At 36.1% G+C, this 16,583-nt stretch overlaps 1 protein-coding gene across 1 annotated transcript; it reads left to right on the forward strand.

The window, feature by feature from the left end:
- The first annotated feature begins 7,721 nt into the window (after positions 1-7,721).
- On the forward strand, positions 7,722-13,679 carry LOC104896813 (uncharacterized membrane protein At3g27390). The gene is made up of 10 exons (XM_010683606.4): positions 7,722-8,165; positions 9,843-9,951; positions 10,067-10,259; positions 10,433-10,569; positions 10,950-11,238; positions 12,044-12,150; positions 12,255-12,393; positions 12,512-12,710; positions 12,796-13,039; positions 13,261-13,679. Exons 1-10 carry the CDS (start codon positions 8,072-8,074, stop codon positions 13,514-13,516), a joined length of 1,767 nt encoding a protein of 588 aa, XP_010681908.2. The 5' UTR covers positions 7,722-8,071; the 3' UTR covers positions 13,517-13,679.
- The last annotated feature ends 2,904 nt before the right edge of the window (positions 13,680-16,583 follow it).

Consider the following 16,583-nt stretch of genomic DNA (forward strand, 5'->3'; position numbering starts at 1 on the left):
CCAAAACTCAATAAACCACCATGCTACGACAACTAATAACTAGATTTGAGGAGTTTAAGTAACATAACCAATAATTTGATTTAGTCTTAGAGCACGTGTCCCATTTACAGTGGCAGATCCACAAATTGAGTCACGTGGGTTCGCAATAGTTTGAATAAAAATTCTAAATTAATGAGTTACAATTTTAGTTTGAATATAAATTCCAAATGAATGAGTTACAATTTTTAAAAGAAATCGGAAACTTTCAACAACTATATTTTTCAACAACTTATCAATTATTAAGAAATGTTTCATTAAATCAACTTATCAATTATTTTAAAAAAAATATCATCAAATCAATTTATCAATTATTAAGAAATTTTTCATTGAATCAACTTACTAATTAAGCGTTAGAAGCTAAAACTATACAATTAGAAACTGTTGATGTCAAAAAATTAATTAGAAACTATTGATGTCAAAAAATTATTTAGAAAGTATTGATGTATCAAATTCTTCCATTTTTAAAATTGATATTACCACATTAATAAACAAAATTATTAATATATGAACATCAGTCCTTTTCATTTAAAAAATTTCTCATTGTATATCATATAAATATTTGAATAGTGAATCAAGTAATCAATATCGTAAATTTCTAGTAATCAATATAGTAACTAATTAAATACTTAGTGCATGATTAATTGATTGTTTAAGCAAGGGAAATGGGAAGAGGATGGGAAAGAAGCCAAAGCCATTAGCTTATATTGTGTTTGTACTTGGTGGGTGATATGGATGCAAAGGCACATGTTAGCCATGAGCCTATTGACTTGATCATGGACACCTTGGGGTTTGAAATGAATCATAAGAATCAAGTGTTGGCTTGTGTGGTAACTTGGGACTTGGAAAGTGGTGTGGCATGGAGTGAAGAAGTATTCTAGTTTTGTTAGAATTACTTCTTGGACACAACATACGATCCTAGTTCTATTAGGATGGCTATGTTATTGATAGATTTTATGTTTTACAAGATAAACATGTGGCTTGTTCATGTTATCTTTAGGCGTGTGATTAATAATAACTAGAGTAGGATAATTTTATGTTTTCCTAGTTAGATAAACATAGCTAGTTCTAGTTGGATTAGCATAAGTTGTACCCTATATAAGCGACGAATTCATATCAATAATACTTAGATTAATTAGATTTTGCTTAAAACCCTTCTTGATTGTTTGCTTGTTTGCTTAACAATTGAAACCATTAATTATTCTTCAGGACTATTGAATATTTAGTGTTAAACATCTTGATTCAGGATTGTTTTAAGAGTGTTTAGAGTCTTTATTCAAGTTTCAGGAGTGATCTTGAATAAATTCATATCCTTGTTCGACTTTATTGCTTGGTTATTGGAAGTTCTTGGAGTTAATTCTTCAAGATTCTTATTCATACTTGATTATTAGACTTCTTGGTTTAGTAATCATATCAAGTGGTATCAGTTTTCCAGGGAGGAGAGGATAGAAAGGATTCTCTTTGATCAATAAAGATCCGAGGGTTACCAACAAGGTTCGAAAATTGCTACTTGTCGAAGAGTTGATCTTTTGCTATCAAGAACCAATCTTGATACTTCAAGATTGCTAGGACAAAGTTCAGGAAGTGTTTTTACATCAAAGATTTCATCAAGATCCATATTTTAAGATCAAGAAAGGAGTAGGAAGCACTCGAGTACACCTTAACCATGGCATCCGAGATGGATAAACTTGCTATGGCTATGAGTGAATTGGCTCGTTCTCAAACTGAGTCACGCAACCATATGGGAAGGATGGAGGCACGCCTAGATGCCATTGCTAGCATAATCACCAAGAACCTGGATCCAAATAGTGCGACATATATGGGTGCAAATTCAGAAGATGAAGGTGAGGAAAGTGAGGCAAGATCATCAAAGAATATTTACCAAGATGATCGTGGCTTGAAGCTAGATGACTATACTGGAGAAGGCAATCCAGAAGACTTGTTGGAGTGGATTCGCCAACTAGAAAAGGTGAGTTACTATAGGGGCTTTGATGATAAAAAGAAGTTCAAAGTGGCTGCTATTAGACTCACGAAGTATGCTGGGATATGGCTTGAAGGATTGCACGCACAAAGAGCCAAGAAAGGCAAAGCAAAGCTGTGTAGTTGGAACAAATAGAAAGGGAAACTCAAAGATAAGTTCTTGCCTGATGATTATGAACAAAAGCAGTTCATAAAACTCACATCCATAAGCCAAAACAATCTAAGCGTACACGAATACACCATGGAGTTTGAGAAGCTAGGGTTTATATGTGATATAGAAGAGAAAGAGATGCACAAAACAACAAGGTATATTAAAGGCTTGAATAGGAACATAGCCAAGAGGGTCGAAGTTTCTACTTATCACTCTTTTGCGGATGTAACTAAGTTGGCTAAGAAGTTTGAAGACCATGACAAGGAAGAGATGCCTAAGGGAACGTACACACCTAGGTATGACCCTAATGCAAAGGGAAAGACTACTACTCCTTACACAAAGTGGACAGAAGGTTCAAAACTAACAATACACCTAAAGAGGACACTTCTAGTGAGAAGACCAAAGTGGCCGTACCTAAGGAAAGGTTTGAGGAGTTGAGGAAGTGCTTCAAGTGTCAAGGAAGAGGACACATATCAAGCAACTGTCCTACCAAGAAAGATCTCACCATGAGGCAATACTTAGCCTTACAAGAAGAAGAAAGTATGTATGAGTTCATCCCTGAAGAAGAGAAAAACATGGGAGAAGATGATGAAGAAGAGGATTCTTTTGCAGAGGATGATACAAGGCTTATAGGGGTGGTTTGACGCACCTTACATGTGGATCATACACCTAATATGGCGCAAAGGGAGAACCTTTTCCACACTAGATGCAAGGTGGGTGAGTATACATGCAATGTGATAATAGATAGTGGTTCTTGCACTAATGTTATTGCATCTGAAGTGGTATCTAAACTCAACTTAACCACAAGAGCACACCCTAAACCTTACAAATTGAGTTGGTTGGATGATAGCACTGGCATGAGGGTGAAGAAGCAAGCCCTTATTTCATTCTCCATAGGAGGCTATAAAGATGAACTATGGGGTGATATGTTGCCTATGAGTGCATGCCATCTTCTACTTGGAAGATCATGGCAGTTTGATAGGAAGGTCATCCATGAGGGAGATTCTAATGTGTATTCTGTGTTGGTTGGCTCAAAGAGGGTTCGATTACATCCCCGAGCTCCTAATCAAGTAGCGCCTAAACACCACCTAAAACACCAAGTTACTTCCTAAATTCTAAGGAGTTCGAACATGAGGTGGAGGAAGAAGGTTTTGCTTATGCTTTGGTTGTGAGACAAGTGAACACAAGTGTCAAAGCTCCTAACAATGAACAACTTGCAGCTTTGATGCACGAATTTGAAGATGTCTTCCCTGAGGAGTTATCACAAGGGCTTCCACCTTTGAGAGGGATAGAACATGCTATTGATCTTGTTCCTGGCGCACCATTACCTAACAAACCTGCTTATAGATGTGATCCAGTGGCTTCTAGGGAGTTACAACGCCAGATTGAAGACCTCATTGAGAAAGGGTATGTGAGGGAAAGCATAAGTCCATGTGTTGTGCCAGCATTGCTATTCCTTAAGAAGGATGGTACATGGAGGATGTGTATAGATAGTAGGGCAGTCAACAACATCAGAGTCAAGTATAGGTTCCCTATGCCTGGATTGGAGGATATGTTGGATGAATTACATTGTGCATCAATCTTTTCTAAGATTGATCTTCGAAGTGGCTATCACCAAATGAGAATTAGGGAAGGAGATGAGTGGAAAACAACATTCAAGACAAAGCAAGGGTTGTATGAGTGGACGGTCATGCCCTTTGGCTTGTGTAATGCGCCTAATTCCTTTATGAGATTGATGAATGAGGTACTTCGTCCTTTCCTTAACAAGTTTGTGGTTGTCTACTTAGATGACATCCTAATCTATAGTAAGAGTGTGGAGGAGCACTTGCAACACGTATGTAGCCTCTTCATGAAATTAAGAGAACAAAAATTCTATGGCAAGTTGGAGAAGTGTGAGTTTCTCGTACATAGGGTGGCGTTTTTGGGATACATTGTGTCAAAAGAAGGAGTTCATGTTGATCCTGAGAAAGTAAAAGCAATTTCATCTTGGTTAGCACCCAAGAATGTCTCTGAGTGTCGAAGTTTTCATGGATTTGCATCCTTTTATAGGAGATTCATTCGAAACTTTTCTTCCATTATGGCACCTATCACAGAGCTAATGAAGAAAGAGAGTTTACTTGGACTTCCTTAGCACAACAAGCATTTGAAGACATAAAGGTAAACTATGTTGTGCGCCTTTTTAGCATTACCTAATTCCACAACTATTTGAGGTGGAGTGTGATGCAAGTGGTGTGGGGATTGGAGTTGTTCTCTTGCAAGAGAAGCGTCCAATTTTATACTTTAGTGAGAAGTTGAGTGGTGCTAAACTCAATTATTCTAACTATGATCGAGAATTCTATGCCATTGTACGTGCCTTTGATCATTGGTCACACTATCTTAGACCAAAACCATTCATTCTTCATTCTGATCATGAAGCTTAAGTACATCATGGCCAACAAAAGCTCAATCATAGCATGCTAAGTGGGTGGAGTTTCTTCAATCATTCACTTCTCTTCAAAGTATAAGAAGGTAAGCAAATTGTGGCAGATGCATTATCTAGGCGTTCTTACTTGTTAACTATTGTGGATGCACAAGTGATAGGGTTCGAACACCTAAAGGAGCTATACAAAGAAGATGTGGATTTTCAAGAGAAGATGGTTCGACAAGAAGGTCCTTATGTGCTTCATGAAGGTTTCCTTTTTAAAGGAAACAAGCTATGTGTGCCTAAGTGTGGCGTGAGAGGGCTTCTAGTAAGGGAGGTCCATAGTGGAAGAGTGGCTGGACATTTTGGAGTTCAAAAGACTCTTGTACATTACAAGAAATTCTATTGGCCACACATGGTAAAAGATGTTCACTTGGTGGTTACACATTGTGCTACTTGTCAAAAGTCTAAGAGTACTTTCCATAAAGGTCTCTATACCCTTACCAGTTCCTCATAACCATGGGATAGTGTGAGCATGGATTTTATAGTAGGGTTGCCTCAGAACTCAAAGAGGAAAGATGCCATAATGGTGGTGTGGATCGTTTCTCTAAGATGGCTCACTTTGTTCCTATGCACAACTGATGATGCCACACTGTAGCTGATTTATACTTTAGAGAATCATTAAACTACATGGATACCAAGGAGCATTGTATCTGATAGGGATTCTAAATTCCTAAGTCACTTTTGGAGATGCTTGTGGCGCATGCTAGGTACTAAGTTACTCTTTAGTACAAGTCATCATCCTCAAACAGATGGCAAACTGAGGTGACAAATCGACTTGGGACTTTGCTAAGGAGTTGGTGAGTAAGACACAAAAGGATTGGGATATCAAGCTTGCTCATGCAGAATTTGCTTATAATAGAGCACATTCATTTACTATATCTCATTCACCATTCGAGGTAGTATATGGTGTTAATCCTTTACTTCCTATTGATTTTGTTGCAATGCCTAAGCATGATATACATACGTATGCAAAGAAGAGATTAGAAGCATTCAACAAAACTTGTGAACAAGTAAAGGCAAGGATTGAGAAGATGAACATCCAATACAAGACAAGAGCTAACAAGGGCGAAACAACATAGGTTCAAGGTTGGTGATCTTGTATGGATACATTTGAGGAAGGAAAGGTTTCCTAGCAAAAGGAGAAACAAAGCTTATGCCTCGAGCTGATGGACCATTTGAGGTTATTGGAGTCATTGGAGATAGTGCTTACAAATTGATTTACCAGATGAGTATGGAATGTAAGTGCTACTTTCAATGTGGGTGATCTATCTCCTTACTATGATGATGAGAATTTGAGGGCAAATTCTTTTGTGGGGGGGGAATGATATGGATGCAAAGGCATTGTTAACCATGAGCCTATTGACTTGATCATGGACACCTTGGGGTTTGAAATGAAGCATAAGAATCAAGTGTTGGCTTGTGTGGTAACTTAGGACTTGGAAAGTGGTGTGGCATGGAGTGAAGAAGAATTCTAGTTCTGTTAGAATTACTTCTTGGACACAACATAGGATCCTAGTTATGTTAGGATGGCTATGTTATAGATAGATTTTATGTTTTACAAGATAAACACGTGGCTTGTTCATGTTATCTTTAGGCGTGTGATTAATAATAACTAGAGTAGGATAAGTTTATGTTTTCCTAGTTAGATAAACATAGCTAGTTCTAGTTGGATTAGCATAAGTTGTACCCTATATAAGGGACGAATTCATGTCAATAATACTTAGATTAGATTTTGCTTAAAACCCTTCTTGATTGTTTGCTTGTTTGCTTAACAATTGAAACCATTAATTATTCTTCAAGAGTGTTGAATATTTAGTGTTAAACATCTTAATTCAGGAGTGTTTTAAGAGTGTTTAGAGTCTTTATTCAAGTTTCAGGAGTGATCTTGAATAAATTCATATCCTTGTTCGACTTTATTGCTTGGTTATTCGAAGTTCTTGGAGTTAATTTTTCAAGATTCTTATTCATACTTGATTATCATACTTCTTGGTTTAGTAATCATATCAGTGGGAGGGAGAGATTTATAGATAAAAAGTAAGCTAAACATAAAGAGAAGATTCAAAAAAAAAAAAGGAAAAAAAAACCAATAATATAAAAAGCATGAAGAAAGAAAAGGAAAAGAAGAGAAAACAAATACCAATAATATAACAAAAGTATAATGGGATAAAAGACAAAGAAAAAAAAGCAAGAGGAAAAGAGAAAATAAAGAAAAAGCCAAGAGGAAAAGAGAAAACAAATGAAAAAACAAGAGGAAAAGAGAAAACAAAAAAATATACTTGCAGCAAGTTTCGAAACCATAACCTTGGACAGACCTGAACAAAGGATTCCATACATACTGCTAAGCCAAAGTTAATGTCAATGAAATAATATGCCGATATTGTTAATATGACATTTCTATTTCTTTTCCTTTTTTTTAGCTTTTCCTGTTTTTTTCCCGGATCCACGTGGGTTCAGTCGAACCTACGTTGGATCCGCCACTGGCCATTTTACCTATTCTTTAGGTTATAACCGGTTATGACTTGTTTAAAGAAATTAGTATTAAAGTATTTAAAAATTGACTTAATTTTAACAAACAACCTAAAAATTGACTTACCTATGACAGTTTTTTTTAAAAATACAATACAACCAAATATTCCTATAGCATTTATCTCTATTTTATATGGGAAGAGAGGTTGACACCAAAATATTAGAAATCTTATTTACCTTCATTACATCTCTATTCTAACTACTTACTTTAATCAAAAAATAAAAAATTTAAAAAATAAAAAAGAAAACTACCTAATTAATTTAAAAAATAGAAAAAGATATTACAAAAGAAAACCATCAACAATTCAAATATTCCTAATCTATAAGGTATAATTAACAATTAATTTAATTAACCAAATTAATTGTTTTTTTCCCCCAAAAAAAAACAATTAATTTAATTTTCTATATTTTTCTAAAAAAAAATTAATTTTATACGTATTTTCGCATGCATCGCGTGCATATAAAAACTAGTAATAGCTATATTGAATCATGCATTGCTCGATGAGAAGGGTGAAAAGTTAAAAAACCAAGATCAGTTGCATATTCCTTGCTTTAAAAATGCGCAGAGTAACACAACTGCTTTATCCATCGTTTCTCATTCTGTCAGGAGCAGTTGTCCAACCGTTAACATCATTAGATAAACAAATCCCATTAAAAAACACAAAACTAAAAAGAATACATCACTTTTCCCTCAAAAGAAATACTACAATACATCACCATATCTGCATATCAGTCACTCACTTCCGTGTCGAACGAAGTAAAGAACACTAAAGTTGGATTTCTGGGTTATGTGGGTTTTTTTACTCGGTAATTATGGGTTACTGCGAATAAATAAAGCAGGGTTTTTGAAATGAGATGTACTAGTATTAGTTCTGTGAGATCTGTATTCATTATCTGTCATTAACAGCACCAAAATGGAACCTCCAACGGGAGTTTGGGCTTCTCTATGTCAGTTTATATATTTTCTGCCATTTTTTATTGGTCTTCTTCTTCTTGGTACAATCAAAGGTTAGTGTCAATGGAGTTTTACGTATTTTTGTGTGTCATTTCTTGTTCATGGAGTTTCAATTATGTGATTGGGTTGTTGGTTTAAATTCTGTTTCATGTTTTTGGGTTTAGTTTTTTTTTTGTTAATTTTGTGTTTTTGTTGCAGCTGTTGATTTTATTGAGACTTAATTTTCTTGAATGTTGAAGATTGATGAGATTGTTGTTTTCTTGTGGTGGACAAGAATTTACAATCAATGCCCTTGTTTAGGCTTGTGCCCTTTTACTTGTTTTGATTGAATTGAGAAGTGTCTTGAGGTTTACTTGAACCATTCATGGTATTGTTCTTTGGAGGAAAAATGGGCATTATTAATGTATGTATTTTTTGAAGCATATGGCCTCTGCTATGGTAAAAAAAATTTTTTTAAGGTAAGATGAAGTCTTGCAAGGAGGAGGGGGAAATTGAGGATCCCTTCTTGCAAGTGGTGAGACTCGATCCCAGGATCTCTGGGATCGGAGGCGATGCCATCACCACTAGGCTATCACTTGCTGCTCTCTGTTATGGTAATATGGTCTCATGCAACTGAATGTATTATTATTCTTTTTCCCTTGTTAGAAGTAGAATATCAATTGGAGGGAGTAGTCGTGGGCAAAGCAGAGTGAGTATGGATTCAAGTGAGGAGAATACTAATGTAGATGTGCTGTTTGAGATAGTATTGTAAAGCTATGTGTGTTCAAGCTATCTGGACTATGGCTACTTGAATCCGTGTTGCTTATGTAGATGTTGCTCGTATTAGACATTGTATTTTAATGAGTTTTGGACGATTGTTCAAGTTGTGTGAAATTCACATGTAGTATATGTGTGCGGATATCTTGCGGGGTCATGATATCTCATTTTCCTTTGCAATAATATATTCAACTTGCTCATAGGTAATCTTTCCTGATTTGGGGGTTCTCGTCGTGCAAAATCTTGTGTTTCTTGTTTTTTTATCATTACTATTTTGTTTTTTCATTTGGAATCTCATAATCGTTCTCTATTGGTTTATGCTAAATTAACCATCTTCCTAAATCCTAACATTTTTCTATACAAAGAGGGCCATGTTCTTCATCACTTTATCTGCTTGTTGATGCCATGGCATCTCCTTGCTGTTCCTTAACTCTTCATGGGACTTGGCTTGGGACAGTATGGATTTCGGACCCTATAGTTTTTCATCTTGAACCAGGGATATCAGGTTCATCTGCCGTTAGGCGTGACATTGTCCCATTAGTTTTTAATGTTAACAAGCTTTGGGATTTTCACCAGAAAGTAAATATTTGCGAGTTGAACTACTTGGAAGTTGGTGTATAGGTTTTCTATAGCCAGTTGAAAGGCTACTTTTAGGAACTGAACTACTAAACTTTTGATCTATAGGTTGGAATTGCTAGCTGTTGTCATCGCTGTATCTCATAAGCCATTACTATTATACCTAAATTATTTTTTATATATATCCTGTTCAAAGCATGCTCTCACTTTCTATTCAGCAGACTAGAATCTCATGGTTTGGATAATCTGAGTTAATTCTCTTTATTGTAACCTAAGATTTGAAGGGGAAACAAATAAACTGGATGCCAAATTGTGTGCCAGTAGAAGGTCTACAGGTTTGACTGAAAGTAATAAGTGATTTAATTCTGTGAATACTTAGACTTCGAGATTTCTTGCAGGTATATTGTTTTGCCCTTTGGTATGCTTAATGATGACTGTGGGGAACGGTGCAATCATCTTGGGTCTGTGGCCAGCACACTTCTGTTGGACATGTTATTGTGTTGTAAGGTGCTTTCTGAGACATTGAATTCAGCTCTTAATGCTGTCTAACATTTGTATTGATAGTTATCGAGTGGAGTGCACTTTATTACCATTGTTTTTCATTTATTTTGTTTAATGCCAGAGCTAAGCAAGTAGGACCTGTTCTGAAGCTTGTGCTGTGCCCATTGATCTTTGCTGTTTTGATTCTCTGGCCAGTGGTTGGCATTGTTGCAACCATTATAGGAGGTGCAGCATATGGCTTTCTTTCACCAGTATTTGCCACTTTTGATGCTGTGGGGGAAGGAAAGGAAAACGAATTTTATCACACTATCTATGTATGTACTCCATTATTCTGTTTTATGAATCCACCAGGACCGCGACTGAAAAGATCAAAGAAAATTACATGTATACAGAAATTTTATACCAACATTGGAATTTCCCTTTCTAATATCCTCTAAAGTTTTGCTCAACCCTGCAATTTTTGACATGCTTTCCACCTGACCTGCAGGACGGAACTTGGAGTACTATTCAGGGTTGCTTTACAGTCACCAGAGATTTTAGTGATGTTTGTTTTCATTCGTATTTCTCAATTATGGACGATCTGCGAGATCGTGGTCCTCCAGATGCAGATTATTATGAGATTAGGTTTGTAGCGGTTTTCATAAAATGAATGTATATATCTAACTTCATTTGGGTATTTCGGAAAAAACAAATAGTGGAGTATGAGATGTGATTTCTTTTCTATTGGACAATAAATCATGCCAGTTACATAGCGTTGATACCATTAGTATATTTCTAAATACATATAGCTCTTGATAAGACATTCAGCATGTGTTTTTCTGGAGCACTATCCATACAGCTACACGTATGTGATTTGTGCAATTAGGCTTTGAGGCAATTTTATGTGCTTTCTTTTTCTTGTGCATATTGGAAACTTTTAAAAGGTTGAGTTCAAGATCTTGAGGAGTTCTTGTTTTTATTCTTTTCTGTCAAGTTTTTTAAATGATGATAGTCACATTGTGCAGATTACTTCATCTTCCTGGAGCTGTTTTAGCTGGTTTTCTTGGTCTTTTCATTGATGTACCAGTCATCTCAATTCTTGCTGTATTCAAAAGCCCTTACATGCTCTTTAAGGGGTGGAAACGTCTGTTGCATGACATGATTGGACGTGAAGGTCCTTTCCTTGAGACTATATGTGTCCCTTTTGCTGGTCTGGCAATTCTTCTCTGGCCATTAGCTGTTATCGGGGCAGTACTGGGTTCCATAGTTTCCAGTGTTTTCCTTGGTGCTTATGCAGGGGTGGTTGCTTACCAGGTTCACTTTTGGATCTTGCTATTGTTTTTTTTTTAATCTGCATCAAATTTAGTCACAAGCTGTCAATTTCTTATTACACTTTTAGATCTTCTGGAAACTTTCTGCAACCAGTCTAAGTTTTGGTGAGAAAAATACTTGTCTGTGTATACTTGAGCACTGACTCTGGTTGTCTTGTATACTCGGTAATGGTTACATTATGCTGTGAAAAGGCATCCTACACAATGTTGAGGAATTGGTATATAGTCCGGTTAGACTAAAACATGCTAGACATCTGGTCATACTTGTATATCTAGACATAAGCTGTTCAAACTGTGAGGAGTGGAAGTTACTGGAAGGAAGCATCTATTCCAGTTAGGCAGATCGGATATTTTTTTCTTTTTTCAGAATGATATAAATGGTTGTGCTGTTGAAAACTCTGGAACTTGAACATTTCATGAAAATAAGAACAGTATTAGCTTAGCAACTAAATTGTTACTGGAATTGTATTTGCCTTTGGACCAAGACTCTAGCCTAGCATTACAAACCTTGGCTTTCTGAGGAAATTTCTGTGATTTTGGGTTTTACTTAGGACATTCAATAACTTTCCAACACCACTCTGCAACGTCACCTCTATGACCACAAGTCTTGCTAATTAAATCCTCACCCTTGCTGTACGTTGTAGCTTCAACCACCAATATATGCTCGAGTCTTGACTACCTCTCCGCAACTTCTTTAGTTGTTGGTAAGAAGTCATGGTTGTAACTTGTATCTGGTGTTTATTTTTGACAAATTTTTTGTGAGCTTAATCTATTCTTTTCAACTGCAGGAGTCTTCTTTCTCTATGGGGCTTCATTATGTTGTTGCTGCCCTGGCTATTTATGATGAATACAGCAATGATGTCCTTGACATGCCAGAGGGAACTTGTTTTCCAAGGTTACTTTCACGAGATTATTCTGGGTCAATTGTTAATCAAAAGATTAATACATATTTGTAATATATCTCTATGACTATATATTATTCTATCTTACTCTCGACAGGCCTTCTTACCGGAACAAGGATGCATCATTACAGCCTCAATCCCGTGTACCTTCTTTGTCAAGGCCCAATTCTATTCAGAAGATGCCCTCACAAAATGGTTCTGTGAAGCGTCCTATGGTTGACTTAAAGCCAATTGAGGTATAATATTTAGATGAACCATACTGGCATCACAAATTTTGTTAATCTTCCTTTGTGATGACGTGTTCAACTAGTCTAAGTTCATCGAACACTTCTTACTTACCTGCCACTCGTGTAGCTACTAGATGATTTGTTTAAGGAGTGTCGTCGCCGTGGTGAAGTACTGGTATCTGAAGGGATAATAACTTTGAAGGACATTGAAGATGCAAAGTCCGGCAAAGATAACCAGGGTGTCATTAGTATTGGTTTACCTGCTTACTGCATCTTACAGATGCTTATAAGCTCGGCAAAAGCTAATTCTCTTGGTTTGTTGTTAGGTAAGTAACCTTTTTTATTATGCTCCTATTTGCATTTAGCAAAATTGGGAAAGCCCGTGTTTATCCGTTGTTGTTGGGAGTGCAGGAGATAACTCGACTGAAATAACTAGCACAAATAGACCCAAAGATACATTCTTTGACTGGTTTTTCAACCCGCTTTTGATCATGAAGGAACAGATCAAAGCAGAAAATCTCTCACCAGAGTTGGCCGATTACCTCGGTAAATTGGTTTTACTGAGCGGCATTCCCGAGAGACTTCCCAGTTCGTGCATTGAAAACATTCCTGAATATGAAGTCAAAAGAGCAGAACTTGAAGCATTGGCTCGAAGGTAACAATATAACTTTCCTCAATCATATGTTTTTACCATGACAATAGGCACTTCTTAAGTGATATTTTAGGAAAGACCGAACCTTAAAAAACGCTAGGTGATAATCATGCGTGCCATTAAGCATTTATCTCATCATTTAGCTTATCCATGATAACTACTTTGGAGTCTTATGATGCAACTGTATTCTCGGCATCTTAAACTTTTTCTTCTCTTTGATGAAGGCTTCGAGGGATCACAAAATCAATCTCAAGATATCCAACTTTTAGACGCCGTTTTGAAACCCTCACCAAATCCATGTTGGAAAATATGGTGAAGAAGAGTGGCAGAGACCATTCAAGCAATGGATCTGGATCAGCTTCAAGGACAAGTAGAATTAGTCGGCTCCTGAGTCAAAGATCATTTAAACACAAAAATGGTGAGAGCGTATCTGACAATGAGCTCCATAATCCTATTGAAAAGGACGTGGAGATACAGTGATGAAACTGTCTTGAGTTCTTTTTGTACAGAACCGTGATATATGCAATTGCATTAGAGGTTTTTAGTTTTTTTTATGTCTGTGCCTTAACGAACTTAGCTCCGGGAAAAGTTGAAGTTGTAATCTTCTCTCTTAGCTGAAAAAATAAGTCACATTTGTTGCATATATTTCCAAGCTTTGGAAATCTCCATCTTCTTTATTGGGAGTGGGGGAGAAGCAAGTGAATTCAGAATGCCTGTGAACAATGTCTGGTGAATTGGTGCTGCAAAAGAAAGATAACGAAGGGTAACAGGAAGCTGGTTCTTTCGTAGCTTCCTGTGGGCAATCTGGCTACACAGAAATGAGATGATTTTCAGGATCGTCGACCCCAATCCAAATAGACTTCTGTCCGTTCTACCGGGCTACAGAGGAGACAACAAGAAGTTTCAAGTAGAAAAAATATCCAAAAAAAAAGAGTGGCTCTCACTATGGCCCCTCAAGCTGAAGATACATGGATAGCAGGAACACCTCACTCGAGCAGCCCAAAAATCATACAAGTTGATGGCTCTAGGAAAAGTAAACTTCGAACGAAGGGATGGAAAGCGGCAATAGCTTGGATAAATGATTCTACTCCTGAGCTCTTTAGCTATGGAAATTTTTTTTGCTTCCTCCCCTATTCAAACATAATCATACGCAGTTCTCCAAGGAATCAAAGCTCACCTCAATACTAATCTGTATAAGAATCAAAACAGATTGCAAGGAGGTGATTTCAGCCCTTCGGGACCCTGTGACAACAGACAAGGAGATCAAGTCCATAATTGAAGAAATTAGATTCCTAGCTTCTAAACTAGACTGTAATAAAGTTTCAAGGAAAGAAGTCCAACAAGCTCATGTTCCTGCTACCAAAGCAAGAAGAGAGCGACGGACTTTTGCCTATTCTATTTGTTTTCCCATGGTAAAAAAAAAAACAAAACATGATACCATGTGGTCTTATCTCTATTATGTAAGGGAAGGGAAGAAAATTACAAAAGAAAACAATTTAAGAATCATTTCTCATTTGAACTTGTCATTCTAAACAAGTTAAAAATGGTAATGTCAAATATTTCAATCAGAAAATTAAATGGACAAAATATTTTGACCTTTTTTAATAAGAGAATATGATATACATGACGTCCACTTGAAAAGTATGAAAACTCACTACCTTTGATACTCTTTAATTCAATCACAAAAAAATAAATATTAAAAATCACTCACAATCTTTATTAGTTTTTTATATTGACAAATTACTATATCTAAATTCATCTAACTATTAGTCTTTGACATTTTAAGCGTAATCATAGTTATAGTACGAATGGAGTATATATAATAATTTTGCCAAATGCATCCCTTTGAAGTGATCACTTCGTTAATTGCAATCCTTTTATTTCAATATCTTCAATTGCAGCCTCAAATAAAGCAAACACTTTTAAGTTGTAGTCCAAAATGCGTGATGATAAGTTGGGTTTAGATTGCAACATAAAAGTGTGTGATTTATTTGATGTTGTAATTTGAAGAGATTGCAATCAAATGACTGCAATTAACAAATTGGTTACTTTGAAGGGCTGCATTTGGCAAAAAAATCTATAATAAAAGAACAAGTTTTGAAATTAATACACGCATCGCGTGCATATAAGACTAGTAACAATATAAAAGATCTTGTGATCTAAAATGTTTAGAGAGGGTAATATATTATTGTAAATGGTCACATTTGAGCTCCGTTTGGTAGGACGTAAAATATTTTCAGTGTAAAATGATTTTCATGGAAAATAATTTACAATGGAAAACACAATTCCAGAATTAGTTTTCCGTTGTTTGGTTCCATGTAAGAAAAATGATGAAATGAAAGGGAAAGTAAGGAGGTAGTAAGAGGAGTGTACAAGAGAAATAAGGAAAACAGGTTTCCCTTCATTTTGAAGAGAAAATGGTTTTCCATCATTGGAGAGTAATTTTACCCCAAGGAAAAATGATTTTACATTCTTTTGCCAAACAAACGATGTAAAACTGAAAATAGAGGAAAACAGTTTTCCGGAAAAAACGTTTTACACCCTACCAAACGGAGCCTTGGTTCACATACTCCTTTGTCTATTAACTCCTAATAAATTTTTATTTTTCTAAATCACTCTGCTCATTTCAAGCATTGTCCAAAACAAGTTCGTATTCATCAATCTAATCTATGTTTTGAGAGGAGGAAAATCACTAGTCAATATTAAAAGCTTGCCATTGAATTGTGTAGCCCAAATATAGATCCAATCTTAACCCTTGGCAAGTTTCACTCTAAACCATCGAAAACGTAGGGATCATAAATCTCCTCATTAATTTAGTTGGAACTATATATAAAAATTATTCCCTAACCAACATATTACTAAGCTTTTTGTTGGAAGAACAATTGCCCGACTCATGAAAGGCAACCAAATGGCTTGTATAAAATATGTGGGTTTGTTATTTGCATTTACATTAATCTTAGCTAATCACCCCAACATGAGTGAAGCAATTTCAGATTGTGCGAAAGATTGTATGCCAAATTGCCTACGAGTCGAAGGTGCAAGTATCCCCAGTTGTGAAACCAGTTGTGAAGGTTATTGTGATCAAAAAGATGGTCAAGGTGGAGTGTAACATATTTAAGTTTGTAATGGTTCGTGAAAATGATATATGATGTAATCTATTTGTCTCTTTGTACATCTCATAAATGAATTGTTTAATTTCTATTCTAGGATGGATTTCTATCTCATTTTCTCTCCTCAATTTCCCCATTTTTCTCTTTGGCTTTCTTGCAATTTCTGATTTGTTACTCTCTCAAGGATGGTCTTCTTTGAATTCTTCCTTATAACCTATAGTATGTAAAGTTGGCACCTAATAAAGGAGGCAAAAGAATTATTCGAGACAATGTACCCAAGGGCACATATTGCCCGCGAAATACAGAAACTAGACTCGCATCGTGTCTCCTTTACCGACGTGTGCACATGTTGCTCGTGCGTCCCAGCACTCTTCTGCCATGGGAAGTAAGTTTATAGCACCTCTTCATCCTCCACTTCTCAAAAGAACACCATGATA

This window comes from Beta vulgaris, chromosome 6 (genome assembly GCF_026745355.1).
Source record: "Beta vulgaris subsp. vulgaris cultivar EL10 chromosome 6, EL10.2, whole genome shotgun sequence".
NCBI classification, from domain to species: domain Eukaryota; kingdom Viridiplantae; phylum Streptophyta; class Magnoliopsida; order Caryophyllales; family Amaranthaceae; genus Beta; species Beta vulgaris.